At 41.3% G+C, this 24,222-nt stretch overlaps 3 protein-coding genes across 6 annotated transcripts in view; 2 read left to right on the top strand and 1 right to left on the bottom strand.

Moving 5' to 3' along the window:
• Positions 1–6,799, bottom strand: part of hormad1 (HORMA domain containing 1) — a 17,810-nt gene extending 11,011 nt beyond the window's left edge. Inside the window, exons 1-11 of one of the 4 annotated variants that reach the window (XM_032519612.1) lie at positions 6,670–6,799; positions 6,314–6,375; positions 4,843–4,987; positions 4,451–4,514; positions 4,239–4,275; positions 4,059–4,079; positions 3,787–3,813; positions 3,629–3,696; positions 2,576–2,739; positions 2,298–2,455; positions 1,002–1,070 (exon numbers count right to left, since the gene is read on the bottom strand). In XM_032519612.1, the coding sequence (XP_032375503.1) occupies positions 1,002–1,070; positions 2,298–2,455; positions 2,576–2,739; positions 3,629–3,696; positions 3,787–3,813; positions 4,059–4,079; positions 4,239–4,275; positions 4,451–4,514; positions 4,843–4,987; positions 6,314–6,346 (786 nt within the window). In that variant the 5' untranslated portion in view covers positions 6,347–6,375; positions 6,670–6,799. Of the gene's footprint in view, positions 1–1,001; positions 1,071–2,297; positions 2,456–2,575; positions 2,740–3,628; positions 3,697–3,786; positions 3,814–4,058; positions 4,080–4,238; positions 4,276–4,450; positions 4,515–4,842; positions 4,988–6,313; positions 6,376–6,627 lie in introns of all 4 variants that reach the window. The other 3 variants (XM_032519613.1, XM_032519614.1, XM_032519611.1) reach the window with 3 other exon arrangements.
• Positions 6,800–7,623: 824 nt separating this feature from the next.
• On the top strand, positions 7,624–17,503 carry ensab (endosulfine alpha b). The gene is made up of 3 exons (XM_032518130.1): positions 7,624–7,838; positions 11,360–11,482; positions 13,318–17,503. Exons 1-3 carry the CDS (start codon positions 7,641–7,643, stop codon positions 13,480–13,482), a joined length of 486 nt encoding a protein of 161 aa, XP_032374021.1. The 5' UTR covers positions 7,624–7,640; the 3' UTR covers positions 13,483–17,503.
• Positions 17,504–18,698: 1,195 nt separating this feature from the next.
• mcl1b (MCL1 apoptosis regulator, BCL2 family member b) lies at positions 18,699–21,056 on the top strand. Its single transcript, XM_032518129.1, has 3 exons — positions 18,699–19,343; positions 19,685–19,935; positions 20,090–21,056. The coding sequence occupies exons 1-3, from the start codon at positions 18,863–18,865 to the stop codon at positions 20,204–20,206; spliced, it is 849 nt and encodes a 282-aa protein (XP_032374020.1). The 5' UTR covers positions 18,699–18,862; the 3' UTR covers positions 20,207–21,056.
• Positions 21,057–24,222: the final 3,166 nt, after the last annotated feature.

The following is a 24,222-nucleotide window of genomic DNA, read 5'->3' as shown; positions in this document are numbered from 1 at the left end:
CACACACACACACGCGCGCGCGCTGACTGACTGACATGTCTAACCTGCAGCCTCGCGTGCATTTCCCAATTCATGTGTCAATCAATCACAAAGCAGCTCAACTCATAACACACTTATATTATTACAAACAATGTGACACTGACCTTTAAGATGGTAATGTAGCGCACATTTCTTTCAACAGGCTTTGTGCAGGTTTCAATAAGTCAAATTTAAGACATACGTTTTTTTTTTTAAACCTTTATGAATTGAACGTAAGACTTATATCATGACATAAAGTACAACAAAATGCAAAACCCTGTAAAAGCAAAACTGACGGATAGCAAATGGTAAATTTGGAGGAAAAAAAAGGATTAAATGTGGATGAAAAAAACAACAACTAAATGCACAAAATAATACAGAGAATTAAGAAGCATCAGAGCTTGGGTCATCAGAGCTCGACTGGTACATCGGCAGGCCGATATTACGCATTCCCAATTTTTCTTCATTCATCAGAACCATTTATAATGACAAATACAAGATTCTGATAAATGAATATTTAAAAATTAAAATTAAAATGGACGGTCAACCATGTTGAGTCGGAGTCATGCTACTACGTCCCTGTTGGCAGACACAGACACAGACTTTTTTTAGGACGTTTCATATCTTAAGTTTGTATTTTTAGACATTTTATTTATCAGAACTTTAATATATTCTGATGTTCCTCTGTTCTGTTGTGACAATAAAACAAATTATTATGATATTGTTTTAGTGAGAATTCATAAATAATTTCAAATAACTAATGTTAGGGAAATCTGATTATGTTTTCTTACACGTTTCTTTTTTTTCTTGTTTTTTTTAAATATATATCAGAATATCGGATTTTTAAATAACCAAATATTTGTATTGGTTTCGGCCTTCATCCTTAATCCTGTATCGGTCGGGCTCTACTGTTCATGATTATTTGACTACTTGGCGCGGCTGAGTGGAAACAAGCTGCATGTCTGAGGCGTTTGTGTGCTGACCTGCGACTGGATGCCCTCCTCGTCCATGTTCAGAACCCACTTCTCTGTCACATGAACACTCTCCTCCACCTGCAGGCATTAAGCAACACACAGCTGTCCATTAATTCAATTCAATTTCAATTCAATTTTATTTATAGTATCAATTCATAACAAGAGTTATCTCAAGACACTTTACAGATAGAGTAGGTCTAGACCACACTCCAGAATTTACAAGGACCCAACAGTTCTGGTAGTTTCCTCCAGAGCCAGCAACAGGGCCACAGTGGCGAGGAAAAACTGCCATTACACGTCAGCTCGTAGAAGTGCTGACTGCAGCGGACCTTGTCGGTTAGGAGACAGAGGCCGAAAAGATGTCCAATAAAGACAGTGAATGTAAAACCCAAAGGACATAAGTATGATGTACAATAAGCAGTTGATAAACTCCAACATATTTATTAGAGGTTAGGGCTGCACAACACAACTGGTGCAATGACACCATGAAAGGCTGCAACGTATCGCGAAATACACTTTTTTTAAATTTAAGACTTTTTAAGACCTTTATGAATGAAATGTAAGACCTGTATCACGCCACATAAGTATAATGGAATACAGACTCTGAAAAGTACTTGCAAAGTTAATGAAATTATTCAAATTGAATAAAATCGACATAGAGTCATAACGATCTATACATATACAGCAAATTATATCTGGACGAGGGAAAGGAAGAACTACAACACCACAGAATAAAAAGAAAAGATTTTAAAGAGCATCAGAGGTAGCGTTACATGGATGTGGGGAAATTAAGACCTGTTTCAAATGATTTAGGACAAAGAACACAATAGTTTTGCGAATTTAAGATTTTTAGGGCTTAAACTTTTGATTTTGAAATGTTAGACTCTTTTTGACTTTTTAAGACCCCTCGGAAACGCTGAATAGAAAATTGCACTTTAAAATGTTAATGTCATTCTTTTTTAGTGTTGCCTTTTATATTCAATTCAGTGTTCAATTTGTTCAATAAAGAATGTTATGTTCATTTTAAGTTCAACAAGCAATGTATTTTAAAAGAATACTGAACGCAGCAGAAATGCAGAACTGAGTACACTTTAAAATCTGTTTATTTATCGCAAGTAATATCATTATTGCAATATTCAACAACGGTATCGTTTTGCCATATTTTCCTGATATTGTGCAGCCCTATTACAGGTCATATAAAAGGTTTGACAATACCTCACTGACAACTTCAAATCAGGGTTACATTTTTAGTCCCTGTTTCTCTTAGTTTAGTCTAGCTTAGTCCCCCCGTTTCCTTTCATTCACCTGCTCCAGTCTCTGTCTCTCCGTGGCCATGTCCAGCTTCAGCGTGTGGAAGGGAGTGACCACCTCGCCCATGGTGAGCTTCACCGGCTCCTTCTCAAACTCCATGGTGTCGCCGTCCGCCTCCCTAAAGCCTGGCGGCTGGTAGTTCTGAGGAGTGACTGGGAAAAGAGACAGACAGGAATACTAAACATTACAAAGCTTTAAAATATGTTGCTTATTTCAAGTTATGCTGCACTTCACTGAACTTCTAATGCCCAGTGTGGGCTTGTGTGTGTTACCGTTGTCATAGTAAGCCAGCTTCATGTTGAGGCACACGTTGTCTGGCAGAGGACCGAGGTTCTGCATCAGAGTGTAGAGCTTCCTCACCAGCAGGATGCTGGCCTTCTTAGTGTTGCCGCACAACATCGACGACACGTTGTTATTGTTGTTGTTGTTGCTGCTGCTGATGAAGATGTAGGAAGTAGGATTCAATTAAATGAAGAAAAATAACTCTGCTCTTTCAGTCACTTTGCCAGGTATTGATTACGGTAGTCTATATCGATGACGTTTCATTTCTAGCTAGACTATCTGTCCAATCTGAGTTTTCTGTTGCACGACTAAAACAACTTTTGAACGTACACATGTTCCACCAAAAACAGGTTTACTCCCGAGGCTAATTTGCAGAGGCACCGTGGCGCCGTCCGTCGTTTAGCGCCACCCGAGACAATTGTGATTGTTTTAAAGAAAAGCCAATAAACCAGAGCACGTAGTTTCCTCCCACCCTGGAACTAGCCAGACCCTCCTCTGCAGCGCTGTGGAGGAAGGTCTGGCAATGCAACACTGCCATTATGGTCACTGGTGGGATAAATTGAAGTTTGTGGTATGTTCTGAGCTAAACCAGCCACTTTGGATGTTAAATGAAAGTGCAGTCACACTGTAAGACTTTCAACACTAAACCCAGGTTTGATGCAAGTTAGCTGCCAAATAAAATATTGTGTGTCAGGTCTATTATTCAGAAATAATACATTTAAGGAGAATTAATATACAGTTCAAAATAGATTAAAGAAAACAATACTTGACGAATACAGAAAGGAGGAGACTTAAATATAGGTATCAAGATGTAACGTAAGCGTAAAGTTATTGTTGTTATAGTATTGTTGTATGAACTAAAATTCTGTACGCTGAATATGCTTCTATATTTGATTTTTTTTCTGAAATAATATGGTATTGTTAAGTGGTATGCAGCTGTATATCCAATTTAGAGATGATTTGTACTTGTATTTCACTTGTTTGGTCTCTGTATTGATATAAGGTGCAGTCACTGTCCTATGAACGTCTGAAAACAGTCCCACCTTTCAAAGTCCATCTGTGCTCCTTTTGCTGTGTAATGGATCTTAAACTGGTAATACTCAGTCACTTTCTGAAAGACAAGACAAGACAGCTTGTTATCTGTACAGTAGTTTGGCATTTTAAAACATCCACAATGGCAAGAAGAAAACCTGCCTATTACCTGGGGGTTCTCTGGGTCAGTGTAGATCTAAAAAAGGACCAAATGAGAAGAAAGAAAAACCATCAACACCATAGCCATTTCTGGATAGGTTCTAGGCCTTATAGAAAAGACTAAATGCTGCACAACATCTGTTAAAAAGGTGTGTGAAATTGCAGTTTCTAGTATTTGCGGCGCTGAGTTACCCAAGCAGGCTCATCGTCCCAATGTGTTTATCACAATTATTCATTCAAAAAGAGCACCCCGAAGAAGACAAAGATCAACAAAATACTCACAGACATAATGACTGTCCGCAGCTGGTAGGGAAAAATAACAACAACTTTGATCACATTAGTTATAATGAGACACAGGAGACAAATGTGAACAATGGCTTACTTTGCTGGTTATGTTCATTTATAATGTCATACTAATATACCAACACTTCTGACTTATGGAAAAGGTTGATCATGACTTACATACTTCTTCTGGATGGCCTCAAAGCATCCCTGCATCCTAGATAGAAAACAAAAACACATCTAATAATCTGTGACACGTATCGTCCAACCTTTTTCCACCCACAGTGAATAGTGTTTTCCTAGTGACCCTACATAAGACATAAGAGGCTTTATTGCCATTAAACCACTTCTTAATGACTGTGGCCAGCAAGTGCCAGCTTGTTGTTATTTACCATTGAACAATCTGACTGGAACCGGGACAGCTGAGCTCCTCTTTAAGGATCATCACTTTCTGATCTGTGGGAAGAAAAACAAGGAAGTAAGAATCTTCTGTTAACATTTTTTATAAATAAAAACAAAGACAGACAGACGTAAGTTTTATCTAAAACTCAGTGTAGACATGTTAAAAAGTGTTATTGCATGTGGTAGGAGTGATTTTCTGTAGCTGTCCGTGAGACACTGAAGCTGTCGGAGCCTTTTGGAAAGCCCAATCATACAACCCTGACCATCCAACGGTTTGCCCAGTGACCTCCTCTCCGCCAGAGCTTCAATGTCTCCTGGGTAAATCGACCTTGACAGCCCCTGTGTGATGTGCAGACAAATAACTTTCCATGTGTAATCTAACCTTCGATATATTTGTTGCCGTAGGCTTTCTCTGGGAAAAGGCCCCGGAGGTATGTGATGCCAGACACTGCGATGGCCAGAAGCTTCTTTATAACAACCAAGGACTGTTGCTCGGAGATAACCTGATTCGGCAACAGCTGAGTGTCCTGCATGAGTGGAACAGATGAATCACATACTGCCTACTCATCACAGTTAAAACAAACCCTATAAATAGATAAATAAAAGCTGTAAGCAAAGTATTAATAATGACAATGTTTTATTATATGGTCTTTGTGATCTTTTATAGACCAAAATATTAGTGTGGACAATCATTTTTACAAAATCTGGTTGTGGGAAATTGTAAAGACAGGTGTTAGAAGATGCAACCAGAAGATATTTACTTATTAAGCACGCTCATCAAGCCCTCCTTTTCCTTTTTACAAACCAAGTGATCGCAACTGTAGCTTATGAATATATGATGATCATACATTTTGTGTCTAAAATCTGAATCTGCAGAGTGACTTAAGCACTAATGAGCATTAATGTTGTGAGGTTGAAGTATAAAGTATCATAAAAGGGACACACCAAAAAGTAAGCACTTTAAAATTCAAGAAAATAGGGTGAATGTTTAAATTTTATCAGCAACTCAATAGATTACTATTGTTTTTTGGATGGTGAGTGAAGCACATCTACCAGCCACTTGCATATTTTACCAGCATTTGGCTAGTGGATGAGTAATAATAATAATATGCATTTAGCTGACATTTTTATCCAAAGCAACTTACAATTGCTACATATCAGAGGCTGCACACTGCTGGAGCAACTAGGGATTAAGTGCCTTGCTCAGGAACACATAGGTTGATGTATCGTAGTAGGAAATCGAACCCCGATCGCCCACACCAAAAGCACGTGTCATAGCCACAGAGCCATAACCACAAGCTACCGTTGCAAATACAGAGAAAAGGTGACACGGCGTAGACTAAAACTGTAAAACCGTGTATGTGTTCCTGGTTAACTGCGTTTGCAACATCACAAAACACCGAATCTACATCAGAAGTTCTCAGTTTAATTTTTTGCGAAGGACCCCTTACAAGATCGAGAATATACCGGTGAGCCCGCGTGTAACGTTATGTCCATTGGAATAATTTGACGTAGCCTACTTTTAACTTCTAACGTTACGTGTCTTAGCTACAGTATGTGCAAGAACAACAATGTAAAGATATTATATATCCATATTTGGAGATTCTAAGAGTTACATATTTGTTAGATTAGAAAGTAATTTTTATAGTAACATTAACTGTTAAGTACTTGTGACTGGCACTGTATTGTTTTCGTCGAACTATGAATCTTTTTGCAAAGAAATATACACATTTTGACATCATAATTTAAATTTATGAATCCTAAAACTTTTCACAGACCCCCCCACTGACAGAATCACTGACCTAACGTAACATTATTGTTAGCTAACATAAGTCAGCCAAGAGTAATTTTACCTGAGAAGTCCTAACTTGCTGTGCACACGCCATTGCAGTTTTGAGAGAACACAAAATTAAAGCTGCGAAAACAAGAGTGAAATTATGTGATGACAACCAAAGTAGCCTACACAGTTTAGTTTGGAGAGTTTATCAGTGTTACATTAGCTACTGTAAACTAGCTACAACTAGCAAGTTCACCTATTAGCTAGCTAGCTAACATTAATTACCCTGTTAGCTACATTTAGCTAGCCAGCCACTTGCTTAAACAGTTTCTGCTACACTAGGATGGAGCTGTTACTAACATAGCCTGTTGACAATAAACTTGTTCTTACATGGCAACAATGAAACAATATTTTAACAAAAATAATACAAACAGTATAGCTTGTTTTTGAAGAAGATTTTGAAACAAGCTAACAATAGCGTTAGCTAGGTGTTAACATAAAACAACCGTTCCCGCTAATAGTTTAACACGGTCAACAAGTAACCAATCACAGAGCAGGGAGCTTCTTCGTCGTCTTTGGGATTTAAGGGCAGCCAACAGCCTTAATGTTACACTACTGACACCTTCTGGAGTTAGTTAACACCTATAAATATATGTAAATATCTCCTGGAGCTTTATCCCATACATACATACAATTGTTCATGACCTGTCTCTCTGATACATATCTCCCTTAACTAACTTTTTAGGTTGCTGTGTCTAATTCTCAGCCTGCATATTGTTACTTGCTCTGTTCATTTCGTCCCCTGCTCCTTTTTATTTGAGTGTTAATGTCTCCATTTTATTGCATTATGCCAACGCCTTTTCCACTGTTGAGTTACTTTTCCCCACACTATGCATTTCCCTTTGATTTTGATAATTTTATACTGATTTCAAAAACATGTTTTTGACTGCCTATTTTCTCAACCTGTCTCCTCTCTCATTTCCGAGGATACCTGAATGCGCTCAACCCACATCAACGTTATATTTTTACCCTGTCTAACAAATCTCGAATTTGTCAACAAGACTCCATAGAGCAGGAGCTTGTCAGAGCAAAATAGAAACGTGACAACATGGCCTCTGATTCTCTCGTTTAACTAATAATGGTTTAAAAATTAATAATTCTAACACAGAGTGTAATCAAATAAAAACCAACATGTTGCATCGATAATATATCTTTTGTGTTTATGCAGTGCGGCCCCCGCAACGCCCCCAGTCTCCATCTTATAAAATCATTGGGCGATGAGCTGTCAATCACAGAGAATGGCGCTGTTGCTAGCATCCCATTGGCTCTACCGGCCCCATTACTGCTCGTCTATTGGTTACTGTATGTGTCAATCACAATTAGGGAACGCCCCTTTATTGGTGATGTCACATCTTGTTACGCCATTTTTGTTGGGGAGCAGTCGTGTCAAGAAAAGGAGATTAGATTCAGTACAGGTATCTCGTATATTCATCTCTTCGAGTTGTCCGCAAGAAGGACACTTGCTTGTCCATCACCCTCACACAATGTCGTCAGAAAACCTACACTCGGACACTCAGGTGGACTACGAGGACGAAAAACAGGTGGGTTTTCTGACTGCTGTCTTGATGTTGTTGGCTAACCACCGAGCATGCTAGCTAGAAGTGGCTAGCATCAGCTAGCACAAGTGGAGTGTGTGCTTAGCGCTGCACCAAGGCAGAGGAGGACTCCTGGGAGACATGTAGAGCTACGATAAGCTGTTCCGTGTGTTGAAAATGGTTTTTATCGTTGCTGTTGAAAATGTTTTTTTTGTTTGTTTGTTTTTTTTATCGTAGCTGTCTCTCCATACAGAGCTCATCGCCAGTCTGTCACTTTGTTTTGTCCCTTGCCTTGTGTCATTGGCTGGCGAGTCCACAACAGCTCGGGCCTCATTGGTCTGTCCTGGAGGGTCTCATAACGTGTCATGCAGGGCCGACTGTCTCCAACGAGAGACATACATTGATGGTTTCTCTCGGTACACTTTGAACTGGTGGAAACACATGCATTGGAAACGCTCATGTCTTCATCCTGACTTGCACATGGCTTGACATTCTTGATGGTCTTCGCCTGACAGCGACAGCAGTGTGACACTGCTTCCGCATTTACATACAGCATCACAACAACGCTGGTGTCCCTCCATATAGTCAATTGGACCTAGAGCTGGGCAATCTATCGATATTATATCGATATCGTAATATGAGACTAGGTATCGTCTTAGATTTTAGATGTCCTAATATTGTAATATGGCATAAGTGTTGTCTTTACCTGGTTTTAAAGGCTGCATTACAGTACAGTAATGTCATTTTCTGAAATTACCAGACTGTTGTAACTGTTAGTCATTATATCCACATTACTGATGATTATTTATCAAAAATCTCATTGTGTAAATATTTTGTGAAAGCACCAATAGTCAACACCACAATATTGTTGCGGTATTGATATCGAGGTATTTGGTACAAAATATCGTAATATTTGATTTTCCTCATATAGCTCAGCCCTACTTGGACCTACGCTAAATCAAACATCTGTTGACAGGCCTGCAGTTACCTTGTACTGCTTTAATTTGTTGTTTGATATTACATAAATTGCAAGATTTGTTTTATATATATGGAAAAAATGTCATGAAATTATTTAGGGAGAAATCAGATTTAGCAAATGCTTTGTTTTGATCAAATTGGATGTGTAAATTGTAGAATGCTTTAAAAAAATCAACAATAGAAGAAGTATAATGATAGTATATTGAATATTGGTTTAATGTGCAGCTCTTGTGCCTGATTGGCTGCCTGGCTTGTCTAATTCAAAATCAATGTTGACAAACTGCTGGTTATACTGAAGCTTGAATGTGTTCACACATACTCAAAAGTGACATGTAATGTAATACATGAAGACATATAAGTTGCAGTGAATGGTTATTGTTTTAACTAACACAGCTTTACAACAAACTTAAATCACTCAAAACATGTTTGTGTAAAATAACATTAGCGGTGATCCTAATGTATCCACATTAGGCCCTCCGCTTTTGCCAGACCTGCTGAGGATGGTCTGGCATTTCTCTAAGCGGCAGACGGAGCAATGGTGCCGCTGCAAAATTTGCCTTGGGAAGGAGCTTGCTTTGGTGGAACATGTGTACGTTCAAAAGTTGTTTCAGTCGTGCAACAGAACAGCAGTTAGCCGTAGTCCTCATAAATCGACCGGAGTTTAACATTCCAACACAAACAAGGGGAAGGCAACAACCTAAAGGGACTAGATTAAATGTCTTACAGGTCTCCACATTAGTGTTTAAAACTGTCCTGCACAAAGAATGTGTTGTTGGATTCTGCCGAATATAGTAGCTCATAAATTTCTCGTCTCGTGCCCCCCCCGAGGGAATGTGTTCATCGGCTTCTGTGTCCTGACTCACATTTTATCCCTACCCCAGTAAGCTTTGCAGGCTGCGTGCCCTATCGGGTCTGCCTGGTGGAAGTAGGTCTGCGCTGTGTGTTGCTCGCTCAAGGATAATGTGCCAGGAGTACATAAATTGCCTCTGGAGTTTGTCCGCTATAGTCCTACCTGAACTTTACACCTGCTATTTCCTGAGGTAGATATAGCGCACAGTCAAACACTTCTTTCATGCATGTACAAAAACAAGGTGTGCCCTAGTGGCCCAAATTACTGGCCTCAGTGTCTACCTGACACGGACCAGTTTGACAAGTGTTACCTCGGTTATGAGTAAGCTCACATCCTCCCTATGTTCTTTCTTTAACTGTCTATGGTTTTCAAGGGCCATACACCCCTACCCCTCAATCAAAATGAGTATTGGGACAGCCCTAGTCTGTCCCAGTACTATGCTATAGCCCTTAGTCTCGCGTGAACTAGTTCCCCGGTGTCAGAGTTGGTCCCCGGGCGCTGTAAACGGCCGCCCTCCGCTCCCTTGAGAGATGGATTAAATGCAGAGAATGAATTTCGCTACATGTGTGTGTATGTGACGATAAAGTACTGTTACTTTACAAAACCAATGTAATCACACAAACAGAAGAGGGGGAGTCATTATATTTACTGTGAATTATTATTTATGGCAGCCACAGTGTGCCTCTCACAGGCAGCAGAAAACAAGGTTTGTTAAATCCTCATTAACTATCATTATTATTATCATACTTAAAGGGAAGTTTCTGAATGAATTTGTTCTTAAAGTTCTTAAATGTGCGATGCGTTTTTGTTGCTTTACAGTAATAGTTGAACATGGGTGTATTTGTTTAACAGGATTCAGAGTTCGTTCTTTATCGGCTAGTTTTTGCTGAACAGATTCCTGATGCTATTCTGCACCAAATCCCCGTAAACATGATTCCCAAAGAGGGCCATGCTTGTTATGCTGCATTCCAGGCAACCCGTAACTCGTGTTTTCACAACCTTCTACCCCGTGAAAGGGCCCTGGAGCGGCAGTCGAACCCGTGACTTACTACACGATAGTTATACTCCCACTTACAATTTTGGGGTCACACACACCCAAACAACAATGGCGACCCCTATTGATGCCGTACTGACGCTGACCTCTTTTTTCAAGATCTGTGTTTGTAACAAGCTTTGCCCTCATCCTTTCTTTCCTCTCAGGCATGATGGGTATTATGAGAAAGAAGTACATTGATGTTGTGACTTAAACTATTATGAAGGAAGTATCTTCATTTCCCGCTAGTTGTTGTCATACTGCAGCTTTTAGAGAGCAGAAGGGCGAAGTGGCCGTGTTTATCACAGTAGGCTTTCCGTAAGGTGGTGATGGCCCAGTGTGTATGTCACATGCCTTTGGTGTGGAAGACCTGGGTTCAGTTCCCAATGTGTCCCTGAACAAGACACTTAACGTTGCTTCTAGTTGCTCTGGAGACGTGCGACCTTTAGCAATTGTAAGTCGCTTTGGATAAAGCATCAGCTAAATGACATGCATAGTTATATAGGTGTTTGTGTACTAGCAGCATGTTTTGATTGTATGGTGACCATAAATGAGTTGCTGTTCCGGTTGTGCTTGCATTTTTCTAAAGATCTGCTGACACTTTTGAAGAGGCCCTGTTTTCTACAACGGAGGAGTGTTTATGTCTGTTTGTTGTTGTCGACACAGGACTCCCAGGAGAAGAATGCAAACCCTGTGAAATCAGAGGAGGCCAAGCTGAAAGCAAAGTACCCCAGCCTGGGCCAGAAGCCCGGCGGCTCAGACTTCCTGATGAAGAGACTACAGAAAGGGGTAGGTCACCAGGGGTTATTTCAGCTCAAACACTTCACTGTCACTGAAAAATTACCTTGAAGAACTTGAAGAACACTGTTGGAATGGCAAGCTTCCTTGCATTCCTTTTTTCTCATCTTCTTTAAGGTGCCCTGCCACACAAAGCCTTTTTTACTTGCATCTTTTGAAATATGTCAGGTCCATATGTGTTTGAGTTATGTTGTGAATATGAAAATGAACTGCTACCTCCTGTCAGCTCTAAACACTGGATAGAAATAAGAGGAGAAATCAGGCCAATTACAACAGCTGGTCAGTCTGATGTCATGTTGCCTGAGCTCATTACTATTCATGAGCTCGCCCAGTTGCACTGGGTAAAGGATGCTGATAGCCAGGCTCTCATTGGCTAGCTGTTAGCCAATCAGAGTCAAACAGCTCAGCTCGTTGAATATTAATGAGAAGGGGCTCAAATCTTTCTATACCACGCTAGAATGGCGTGAAACAAGGTAACCAAGGCATTTTACAAAGTCTGTGGATGAACTTCAGACATTACCACAAAGTAATGAAATGTGTGTGGCAGGGTACCTTTTAATCATATTAAGATTCTTTTTTTTATAGCGTGGCTACAATGGAGTTTGCATTGAACAACATGTTTATGTCATTCAAAACGTGACTGATACATGTTGTGCTTCCCCCCGCGCAACCAAAGAGCAAGGGCTTCTATCAAGAGCTGCCATTTTGTAGTCCTTTTAACTATCCTACACGGCTAAATCCATTGAAGCAGAGAGAAAAATAATTTGTCCACCGACTGAACCCCAGTAGACCAAAATACAATGCAGCCACATTGGTGGCATGTCAAATACAACACCTGCTCGACAGATTACTTAACAGTAATCTGTCGAGCAGGCCGTTATAAGTGTTGCTGTACTCCACCTACACATGCTGTATATGTTACTGGGAACTTCCACCTCTGGAGATAGAAAGTCATTCTGGGAATTCACTGAGTAGGAGTAGCTGAGGCAAACTCAGGAGAGGGCCGAAAAGTAAATTGAAATATTTAATCATAAAATAACCCTCCGATTTAACATCATCAGAGACAAAAAATCTAAAAATTAGAGACTTTTTTTTGTTTTTGGTGCTTGAATTTGCTCAATACAACACTCCGTTGAAAAGGTAAATAATTCACCCCTTTCATCTTGTGTTGTTAAACTAATAGATTCTTGTAATACTGTCATAATCCCTCCTGTCTATTTTGGCTTTGAAAGTATACCTTCCAAATGGGAAAATCCACATTCTTAGTTTACAAAAAAATGCATTCCAGGGAATTTCATACTAAAAAAAATCAACGTAAGGTCCATGTGGCGACCCATGTACACTGTCCACAACGATTATTCTGTTCATACTCCTCATACGTCATACTCAAGTAAGTAAGCATTTGTCCACGCAGGATTTGCCATTGCTCTCTGACACTGTGGTGGACCCTGCAAACAAATCTGCAACAAGCACATGGGTAGGCCAGTGTAGAAGAAGAAGAAGGCAGGAAAGCCACAGGCCATCAAGCCTGGCTTGAGAATGCAACGGGCCTAACTCACCCTAAACTTTGGAATACATTTTTGCACAAAATGAGGACCGTGATCTTTGTCCTCCATCTCTAATATTGAGATTGCATTAGGAAGGGTCCTCCACAGGGCCAGTATGGACAGCAGGAACCGTTATAGGGACTGATAACTCTTTCAATGTACATATAAGCATGTGAGTATTGTTTTAAGATCCACTGAAATCAGTCAGCGGCGTGTCTCTAAAGCTGTGAGCACCTTTTCTGTCTCTTTCTGTCTCCCCCCCACCCCCACCCCACACAGCAAAAGTACTTTGACTCAGGAGACTACAACATGGCCAAGGCTAAGATGAAGAAGCTTCCCGTGGCAGGGCCCGACAACAACCTGGTGACCGGCGACCACATTCCCACGCCGCAGGACCTGCCCCAGCGGAAGTCCTCCTTGGTGACCAGCAAGCTAGCCGGCTAGCCTCCATCATCCTAGAAGCGCCCTCACGGCCCCTGGGGCTCCCGTCAAATGTCCCTCCTCCTCACCCACGCGTCCCCAATGTGTCCATCCCCTCCCCTGTCTTCTGTTTTTATCTCAAGGCACCACTGGCTTTAACATGTCGGGCAGAGTTGTATAAGTTAAAACTCCATTTGCTTGTATGTGGGTGGGGCGGGGTGGGAGGGATGGGAGGGATGGAGGTTTAGGTGGCCCGTGAGGCCGCAGCCTTCTCTGCCTTCCCACCACGCACAGCTCTGCCCCCTCTGCGCACTCTGCTCTGCCGCCACCCGTATGTCTTGGTTTTTGGTGTTCCAAGATGCATCACAGTAGGTGTGTCATCAGGCAGGGGTTGGATGGGGGGAGTTAATGCACTTTGTAGTCTGTATAGTAGGCTTTGTTCTTTTTTTTTTTTTGCATCCTAAATGACACCAAAATAATTTGTTTAAGGGAGTTAGGAACCACGATGGACGTGCAGCCATTTTTTTTTTTTTTTATATGTTCCCTGTCTATGCTGGTGGCTGGCTTCGGCGGGAGGGGTTTGAAAGATGTGTGTGAATAATGGCTTGCATACCAAATACGTGAGGGGCAGCTGCCTCTAGCTCGTTAGCATTCACGGGCATCGCATTGGGAAATGAGGGAAATTAATGGAGGCTCCCTTTCATCTCATCCTTCAGCCCACCTTTCGTCGAACAAAAACCCCGAGGTGATCTGCTGCAGCTCAGCCAAACAGGACCCCTCCTCTCTGTTAATGTTAATGCTTTAATTCTTGACTCCAGTCGCTCCTGTTCCCTCTAAATATGCTGCATGATTGTAACATGTAACAAAAAAGAAATGTAACGTGTTTTTTTTTTTTTTAAACGGGAGTGGGGCATCAGCTTAGTAATAGGAAGTATCAAAACACACGGAGCCCTAAAACGTCCACAGTCACACTTCCTTCCTTCCTTCCTTCCTGCATTTCCCTTTTCGCTGTCCCGACAATCCATGTAAACACACTCCTGTAAGCAACCCAGGGCAGGATCCAGCTGAGTATGTCCTTGTATTATTTTTGTTGGCTGGGGTCCTTGCCGATCTCTGAGTTCAGTTGGTCGCTGTTGAGGTGCATCAAGACGTGTGTTTACTACGCGCCTAAAAGATTTGTGGGGTTATTGAAGCACCCTGCATAGAGTATATGCTTCTGTAAATAATACACAACCACGCACGTAACGTGATAATCTTGCTGCTTTGAGGACCAGACCAGCTAACATGCCCGAGAGAAATGTGTAGTGCTAAATCGACTCACTTACATCCTGGGATTTCTGGCTTGGACATGATATGCTTTACCAACGGAGCCAAATTTCATACTGCCGCTCTCCGACTCAGAGGGCCGTGTGGACCTTGAAAAGTGATGTGACTACACTTGCCAGTCATCTTTGAAACCCGCATCCAAAACATCACTAAAGTTTTTAGGGTTTTAGTGTCACACGCAAACACTTGACTAGACTGCTATGTCCGATCACGAAAGTCCAATTTAAAAAGACAAAAATATCAACAGTCATAGACTTTGTAGTTGTGTCCGACGATGGAACATGTCCTGTGAAAATAGTTATTTTAGACATTTAGGACACACCAAAACAAATATTCTTCTTCTAGCTGCTTGTTAAAGCTAAACATTGTGTTGTTCATTTAACACGTCCAGAATATATATCACAGCCAGACGCAGTGGTTCCCTTGACATCTTGCCCTCTTTGGCAATTGACGTCGTGAAACACTAACTTAAAGGTCCAATGTGTAGGAATTTGTCCCCTCTAGCATTGAGATCATATATCGCAATCAACTCTTTCGCACCATGCAGTTCAAAGTACGTATTACAGCTACAGTAACCGTTACGCTTCACTTTTCAATGTCTTTTTTTTCTTTTCTGGGCGAAGAAGAAGACTTCATGTTTCCGTCTTCAAAGTTGCCGGGGCTGGTAAGCGCCGGTACCCATTGGCAGCGCCTGTGAGTTTATCTTGTGACAGCGAAAACACGAAAGACAAGGCAGTATGTCCTGAATGTCCATTACCGGCTGACATATTTCAAGCTGGCGCATGAATAGGAAGCGTCTACCCCAGTTTATACAAATGTAAATGTACAATTTGTTTATTTTTTTAAAGATAATTTTTGGGGAATTTTAGGCCTTTTTTATTGACATGAAAGGGGGGGGGGGGTCATGATATGCAGGCCGGAGTCGAACCTGGGCCCGCTGCGTAAGATATGTACAATTTCAAGCCAGTATGAATATATAGGAATACTAATTGATGGTGGTGGTACATATTAAACACGTTACACACTGGACCTTTAAGTAAAAGACTAATACTACTCTACTTCCCTTAAACCTTAGCTGGAGTGTAGCCCTGCTTTTCCTACCAGCGCCCTGTGGAACAGTGTTTTCTTCCCAAACTGACATGCTCCACAGACTGATCTCTGATCTCAGGGGTGTCAGAGGGTAACCCGCAGGCAGCCTGGTAACAACAGGTGTCTGCCCAGCTCCCCAGATCGTCATCGCGGGCTTAAAGTGGGACACTGCATGTCTGCAGGATGCACTCACTCCCACACTTGGCAAAGCAGAGCGAGATTTTCTAACAAATGGTGCGGGTGGGGCAAAGTGTGAGCGCACGCTCTGCCCTTGAATCCCACCTGTTAACGTGGTTCAACCTCTGAAAGAGGGGAATGATGCGATCAGCAAATCTGCAGACTTGGAGTGTGTGCCATCCACACATTTCACGATTTTGAGCTGGACGCCGGCGCTCGCTGAGATTCAGCCTCCTTGTATAAAACTGCTTCAGGGAACCTTCACAAACGCACACTCCACCATGTAGGCTAGGTGATAGGGTGCATGCCCCATCACATTCTCCTCCTCACCTCCTTTTTGCATTGAGACTTTTAAATGTGTCAAATTAGCAGTGGGCGAAAGAGAACTGACCTGTACGTATGTCCTAGTTACGGTGTTGTGTGAATGCACTGCTTTTTCTCTGTTCCAGCCATTGTAAATAGACTTCAAAAGGAAGGGATCATTGTGTTGTATCCCACCTGCTTTTAACGCTCTCATAGTCTGAGCTATTCTCTGAGTCAATGGTTCCTCTCTCCTTTCAGTTTAACACTACGTCTGCTCTGTCTTAGTGAATTGCAGAGACTATGTGAATCTGTATCATATGAAAATATGTGTAAATGCTGCTGACTCAGTCAAAGACAAATCTTAGGAGATGTTCCCCTGTAAAGGACACCTGTCCTCTTGATTCTACCAGGTTCTCCCAGAGTATCTCTGTTTCAGAGTCCTATAGCTCCTGTGGCAAAAATCCATTCAGTTGATATCAATTCTACCACTTCATTTTAAGACGCATTGGTTGTTTTTGATCGGGCCCGAGCCAGAAATGTCTGGAACGCTTTTGTCACTTTGCTTGACAAGAACAGACCATTAAGCATCCTATCGTGTTTAAAAGCCTAAAGTTTCCTGCTTTAAAAAAAGTTTGCTAAAAGAAATGGGTGAATAAGAATAATGTCCAATGAAACGACCATGGACAGAAGTTCTTGAATGCAACTTGATGTTGGGCTTTGCGCCGAGCGGTTCAACGAGAGGAAATAGCAGGGTACGTCGTCTCCCACCCAACACACAGGGTGTCTCTCGTTGAGCCAGAATGTATAAAGGAATGACCGGCTGTGTGCTCTCAAGTACTTTTGTGCAGCTTTTACCTTATCTGTTTTCTTGTTGTTTTACAAGTAAATGTTTCTTCTTCTTTTTTTTCACGTGTTTTCCTACTGCATATTAAGTATATTTCAGCCTAGCCCAAGATAACTGCAGGGAAACCAGAGGCACCCTTGCTTCCAAGAAGATAATAAATAAATAAGGGTTTACATGATAAAGAGGATGACTGGAGAACACTTTAAGACTTCAGAAAGTACAGGAATACTTGGAATGTTTCAGTTGTGTGGGAGTAGGTGAGAGGATTTTTGTCAGTATTTGAAATAAACTTTTACATTAATAAGATTTTCGTGGTGTTTTTCTTTGATGTTAGGTCTCCACTCTTGTACCAGCGATGTATCTGTTGGCACCTGAATGACACCCAAGGACTCATGAAAAAAGGAAGAGTAGGGCCTGACTGTAAAAGGGTGAAGCTTGTGGCTGAAAAACTGAATTGCTGAAAGGAGAATGACCTCCCTCTGACCACTAGGAGGCAGCATAATCATGTATTTCTAACATCTGGCTCTTATTTGAAGACATAGACAGTTAAAGAAAGTTCTAGCTATTTCCGACATTCCTAACATAACAAGGAAACCTAGTTGTGTAGAAAAGCAACAGCTTAAAAAAATCTCAGACTAGGATGACAAGAACCCTACTGTTCTTAAACTTGAGGAAATGTTATGTGTGACAATGTGCAGGACAAGTGGCCATAAATGTTATAAATAATTGCAAAAAAAAAAATATATATATATATATATACATATATATAGCCTACCCCCTTTTTTGCAATTTACTGCAATAAATAAATGCCCATGCAGCCTACATCTAGGGTTTCTTCTTCTTTCTTTATTAGTCAAGGATTAGTGTCAAGAGTGAGTTCAACGTTTGCTATCATTTATCAAAAAGAGATCAAATTGATTTGTTTATGTCACTATAGCTGCATAACCCAACTGCAGTTATTTTAAATAAAGTCTCTAAAGTATGTCAATGCCAGGGTAGAAATGGGAAACCTCTGTTGGTTTAAACTTTATTTGAAATATAGCTCAAGCTGCTTCAGACACACATATTACATATTATGTCCTTGGCACTGCAATTACTGTCGTTATCTTTAATAATGTTCTTGCTGCTATTATGACGATCGAGGGTTTCCGGTAACGCTTTCTTCATGTTTGATGTCATGGAAAAACACAAAACCTATCCCACAAATGATTCACAATCTTAGAGACTTCTGCTTCTGCTCAGATTTCGACTCCTGCTTTTCTTCTTTATTTCGTAGTTAATATTTAAAAAAAAAACACTGGCCCAAACAAAGAAAGAAATCTGTTTGAAACAGCCGTTAATTTGAGGCAGCTCTCGGGGCTCTTTGGGGAAGTCGGAGGGACAGAGAGAGCGAGCTAGAGAGAGAGAGAGCTAGAGAGAGAGAGACAGAAAGAGAGAGACAGAGAGAGAGAGAGAAATAGAGGTGTGGCGTGTGACCAAGTGTTTATAAAAGATGTCCCTACATCCGGTTAATTCACTGCAACACGGCCATGGACATGAAGTGATCATTCGAGTAAAGGCTAGCTTATTGTTTAACACATGCTAGCAGCATAATTTACCCTATTTTTTTTTTAATTTGAACGGAAACAAGTAAGCGTAACGTTAATTTCAAGAAGAATCGTCCAAATGAATATTATTCCGACGAAACGGGCCGCGTTCAACGTAACGACCGGAGTCATGAGCTGTTTTATTCATCCTCAAAATGGAGTCGTGGAGGGACCAATCCTCTACGGCTCAGGGAACTCATCCCCGCAGATTGCAGTAGGCTCATCTAAAGAAAACCTAAACGTAAATTTGGGGTCAAACGATACCCCGAAACGACCCAAGAACCTGGTAGTGAACGGGTATGGAACAAAAAACCTCCGGGAGGACAGCGACGACCTCGACGGCGGCTCGTTGCCGTGTACTCCGGATCCAGACGTTGAAATCGTCTCCACTTGCCCGGCAGGCGACGCGGTCCTGGAGAATGACACGAGGCAACTCATTGGCCGTTTCCTGAGAGACTTTACTGGACTTTCCAAGCCTCAGTGGAATGAAAGCAGAGCACTAACAACGATGAAAAGAGTTGTGGAGGACGTTTTGGATAAACACAGATACGCGTACAATGGTAGGTAGAGACACGTAACGTTAGCTAGGTGTGGAGTATTGTTTTCAAAGGCCACTGTATATAGCTTCCTTTATTATCTAGCTACATAAGCTAAAGCCTGTTTTAACCTTGTTAATTCTTCACAACACACCGTGTTCGGTACTGTTGTTTTGGCCTGTAGGAGCCATTTTACTCTCGTTCGTGGGGAGTACCCAAGTTAAATTGTAGTCAGCAGTAATGTAATGTAATTTCGACGGAAGTACGTTGTTAATTGAGTATTACTTTGTATTGTTGGAGTATTGCGACTCTTTAACCGTGTACAAACCATATTACATGACCAACACTTGTGTTTTTCTCTATAGGAATGGTCAACAAATTGTCACTGGACGAAAGGACGGATGAAGCCAGTTTTGTCACTGCAGTAGCCACGAGCCTCTTTGCAGACGGGACCACCAACTGGGGTCGTATCGCCAGCCTGGTGGCCTTCGGGGCGGTGGTGTCACAATACCTGAAGGAGCGAGGCAGGGAAAACTGTGTGGAGCTGGTGGGACAGGAGATCTCCACGTATTTGCTAGCCGACCAGCGGGACTGGCTGGTGAAAAACAATGCCTGGGTGAGTTCATGACTAATGCCTGAATGACAGGAAGCAGGAACTAATTGACTTGTTGCACAACTCTTGTTAATTGTGCAACAAAAGCCTACAATGTGTCAGTGCCTCCTGTGCTTCGGAACTTTATGTTTATTGTGTATTTATCCTTTGTTTCCAGGATGGCTTTGTCGAGTTCTTCAGAGTAGCAGACCCAGAGTCCACGGTGAGGAACACGCTCATGGCCTTTGCTGGATTTGCTGGTATCGGGGCGACACTGGCCCTGTTGATCAGGTGAATTATTGGACACTCAGAGGCTTATTTTCACATGATGGATGCTTCCTCCACTTTGAAATTGGACATTGATGGACATAAACTCCTCATTAGTGGTGCCTTTTCGTCTTTTCTTGGCCTCCCTTCCACCCCCAACTGCAAAAACAACCTTTGCTGTTGACGTAAATGGATGGACTTTACTGGCTGCGTTCAACCTTCAAATAATTAGGGTTTATTTAAATTACAGAGAAATTTATTTTTGTAATAAATGTAAATTGTGTTTCTATGCAAAATTAAAGGTAATGGGCAGTCAGTTGACCTGATTTTTTTTTTTTTTGCTTAATTGTCGCCTAATTATGTTTACTAGCTTGTTCATAATTATATCACAATTTTTCCTTGCGGTAATGGCGTTTTGTAAGTAAGCCCGGGCGAAAGCAGGAAGGGGAATGCTGCATTTTTCCATGTTATGCCCATTTCCATAAAGCCCATTCATAGCCCTCAGCCATGAGAGGGTAGGGGAGGGGGGGGATTTACATGAGTGTAGCTCAGCTTCCTGGTTATGAAAATGGTAGATCTGAACTAGGAGACAAGAAGCAAGCACATGCTGGACTTTTTACCTGGAGAAGTTTAAGTCTGTTGGAAGGAAATGCACAAGGACTGAGTTGGAAAGACGCAGATTGGGCTGGTCCAAGGCACCAAAGCTGACGGTCGTTGGGGAATGGTTTTGGTCCTCCAGAGAGAGGGAACGGACAATGATAATCATACAGATCCTGTTTTAAGCTAACAAATCTGTATAGTTGACACAATAAAAAAAGAAAAGAAATTCACATGGTATGACCTGTTTGGATACTGTCTCACTGTGAAGAGAATTTAGCCAAAGCTGACAAGAGGTGACATGCACACTCCTACTGGTTCTGTTGTTCTGAAATGAACCGCCTCGCTCTTAGCTGAAGTTTAACGCCTCTGCACTTGTCAACCTTTTGATGTTTATTCACACCCACAACCCACGACTGGCTGTTTCCTAGAAATTTTGATGAGGCTGTGGCAGCACTTCAATTACACTGAGCACTCAGCTGTGGCCGCACTTTTGCTAGATGCAGTGGCGGCGTGTTATCTGCAAAGAGCTGGTGCACGGCAGCTGAATGCACCAGCACAAGCGAGATTGTGAAACTGGGTTAAAAAAAAACATAGTTAACAACATCCTCAAAAGTTTCATAACAATGTCTACTTACTACCTAGAGACTGATGACTTAAATATGCATTTGGTTACAATATATTACCAAATATATCACTTTATTTACAAATTATATTTATATATTTGATTGGGTAATTGGATGTTTGTGTGTTTCTCTTGGGTATGGCTTCTTGTAGTCCTCTGATGCTCAATTAGAGCAATATTGTCTTTTACTCACATCTCTGATATATGGTCGTGGTCAGGGAGTTTTCTGGAGTCTACTATAGTTTCATCCTTCTCTGGTGTACTGTTCCTTGTAATGTTAATCTAGGAACAGGACAATATTTTTGCACCTAGTCATCTAAAACAAAAAATGTGTGTACTTCATCAAAACCTGAAGCGGGGGAATCCTTGGTGATGATGTTTGGCTGCACCCTTGTTTGTTCAGATCCTCCCGTTGTCTCGGGTTACAGGACAAACGCAACACTCATCAAGGTCTTAAGAGGAAATCGAGTAGAGCCTCTCCATGGTGATGAGCCACGGCAGACCTCCCCATGTCCTCTCCTGCGGCTAATGACGTTAGCCACCGCCCTGGTTACCCCTGCACAGTTCATTGTGAAGAACAGGCTGCTGCACAATGGGGAATAGAGGCTGAGGTAATTTGATAGAGCAGTTTGCACCGTACATACACAAGTGGATTGGGGGTGCAGAAAACAGACAGGAATGCAATGTCTTGGGGCTGAAAGGGCACAAAGTCTAAACAACCTTGATGTTAACTAGCTTATTAGAGCTATACATTATTTAAGTGTGTGTGTGCATGCATTTTCTCCTCTCTCCAGAGTATTGAAGCCTTAATGTTACTTAAAGGTGCCCTAAGCAACGTTGGCTGATGTTTCTTCTAGTTGACGTTTGAAGTATTTTCAAACAAGACTAGCTCCCTCCCTCCCTCCTCATCCAATCCCCTCCTTTCTGTGCTTCTGTGCCTTAACCCCCCCAACCCTCCCAAATCCTTTATGCTGGTTATTGGCTGGAATACTGGAACGCTGTATGCTTCGTAGGGCAGGTGGTGCAGTTTATTTTTGTTTCAGTTTGAAGACCCTGGGCTGTCTACAGAGACTGTATTTTTTTTTTTTTTTTTCTCTAGTGTGTTCAGGGGACAGGCAGCTAGCAGATAGTGAGGAGATGTTTTTTTACTGTGTGTTCAGGGGACAGGCAGCTCGCAGATAGTGAGATGTTTGCTGTATGTGACGGATGTGTAACATTTGTAGCTTAAAACATGTGTGACACTGCTTAGAGCAACTTTAAATCTGTATAGAGAAATATTGGCTTGTAACTTGCCAGCACAACACTTTAAATTTTCTCAAATCTTAGGCCTAAATGTCCATCAAAATGAAAATGAAACTAGTTTGGCTATAGAACGATGGCTATTGACACAATAGATTTTGTTTTTTACACAGCAAAAAAATAATTTAAGGAAGTTGTCAGCAACATTTTTTTTCTTTTAAACAAAACTTAAGTTCACATATCCCCGCTGCAGTTCTGCTTAAAAGTGTAAATCCTTTTGTAGTTGAACAAACTTCTTGAATGTGATAGTGCAGCCTCTGCACTTTGAGAGCAGTACAGCTGGAAACTGGAACGCCTTGAGTAGGTACTGTTATCACATTCCTATCATGGGATTGTTTTAAGGAGTGGTTTTGAAACCATTGTCTGCATACATATTTGACATTTAGACACCGTAGGGAGTATTGATTATATTCCGCCTAGATCACACCTACCCAGTGCAGAATAAACAAAAGAATTCTGCAGGATTAGATGTATGCTTGGCTTTGCTTAGACAACCTAATTAGAGGGTCTGTGCATTAAACCTGAACTTGAACTCCTGCAGAATTGTTTGTTGGTGGGGAATGTGGGATTTTTGGTGGCTCCAAGAAGGAAGTCTGTATTCTCGACACACTTCTGAGAAATTTAAACTTTACAAAACAGTTAAGATTGGTTTCACAAACCTAGATAAACCCAATTTCGTCATGTTCCATTGCAGTGTGTCTTCCTTTCCACAGAAACCAGCCTGGCACAGTTTTTATTTGCAGTTTGGTAATTTGAGCTATGAGGAACAGCCTTTTTTTTTCCCCCCCCAACTGACAGATCATTGGTTGTAGGCCTCTCCACTTCCCCTTAGCAACAGCCCGCCCCTTGATTTTTAAAAAAAGCAACAGTTTCTGGGAAGTCAGCTGACGCACAACTTTATCTTTAAACAGGAGTGCTCAGCAGCAGACTTACTGTTTAGAGCTGCAAATACTCAGAATTCCGACCCTGAGATGCAAAGATAGTCGACTTTGCAGTTCGGAGTGACGCTGAAAAGGAATAAAGACGTGTTAGAATTATAAACTTGATAAAGAAGACCCTGCAAGTCTTACTGGAACTTCACAGTAGTTTCTAGAGCTGCTGTGCTGGCAAATTATAAGACCTGTAGTTCTTTTGATTCTTAGTCTTTAATTACTTCTTATCCTAGAGTCTTTGCTCTGCTATTAAATATACAGAACTTATATACAGTGGCTTTAGAAAGTTTACACACCCAGGCTAAATTTGATTAAAAAGAGGAATAAAATAACATCTTTTGGAAATTGATCTTAATGCCTTAACTAAATTTTTTTTTAGGAAAATCCAACCTTTAATGACACCAATTTTCTTTGTGAATGAATAATGTATTTTAAATAAATAAATGCTCTTTAAAATACAGAGGGGCATAAGTATACACCCCCCTATGTTATATTCCCATAGAGGCAGGCACATTTTTATTTTTAAAGGCCAGTTATTTCATGGATCTCGCCTTTTGGAATTAAAGTAACTCCATATCATCACATACCCTT

Source organism: Etheostoma spectabile, chromosome 6 (genome assembly GCF_008692095.1).
Source record: "Etheostoma spectabile isolate EspeVRDwgs_2016 chromosome 6, UIUC_Espe_1.0, whole genome shotgun sequence".
Taxonomy (NCBI): Eukaryota; Metazoa; Chordata; class Actinopteri; order Perciformes; family Percidae; genus Etheostoma; species Etheostoma spectabile.
Note: the sequence above shows the minus strand (reverse complement) of the source record. Positions and strands in the feature narration are given on the sequence as shown.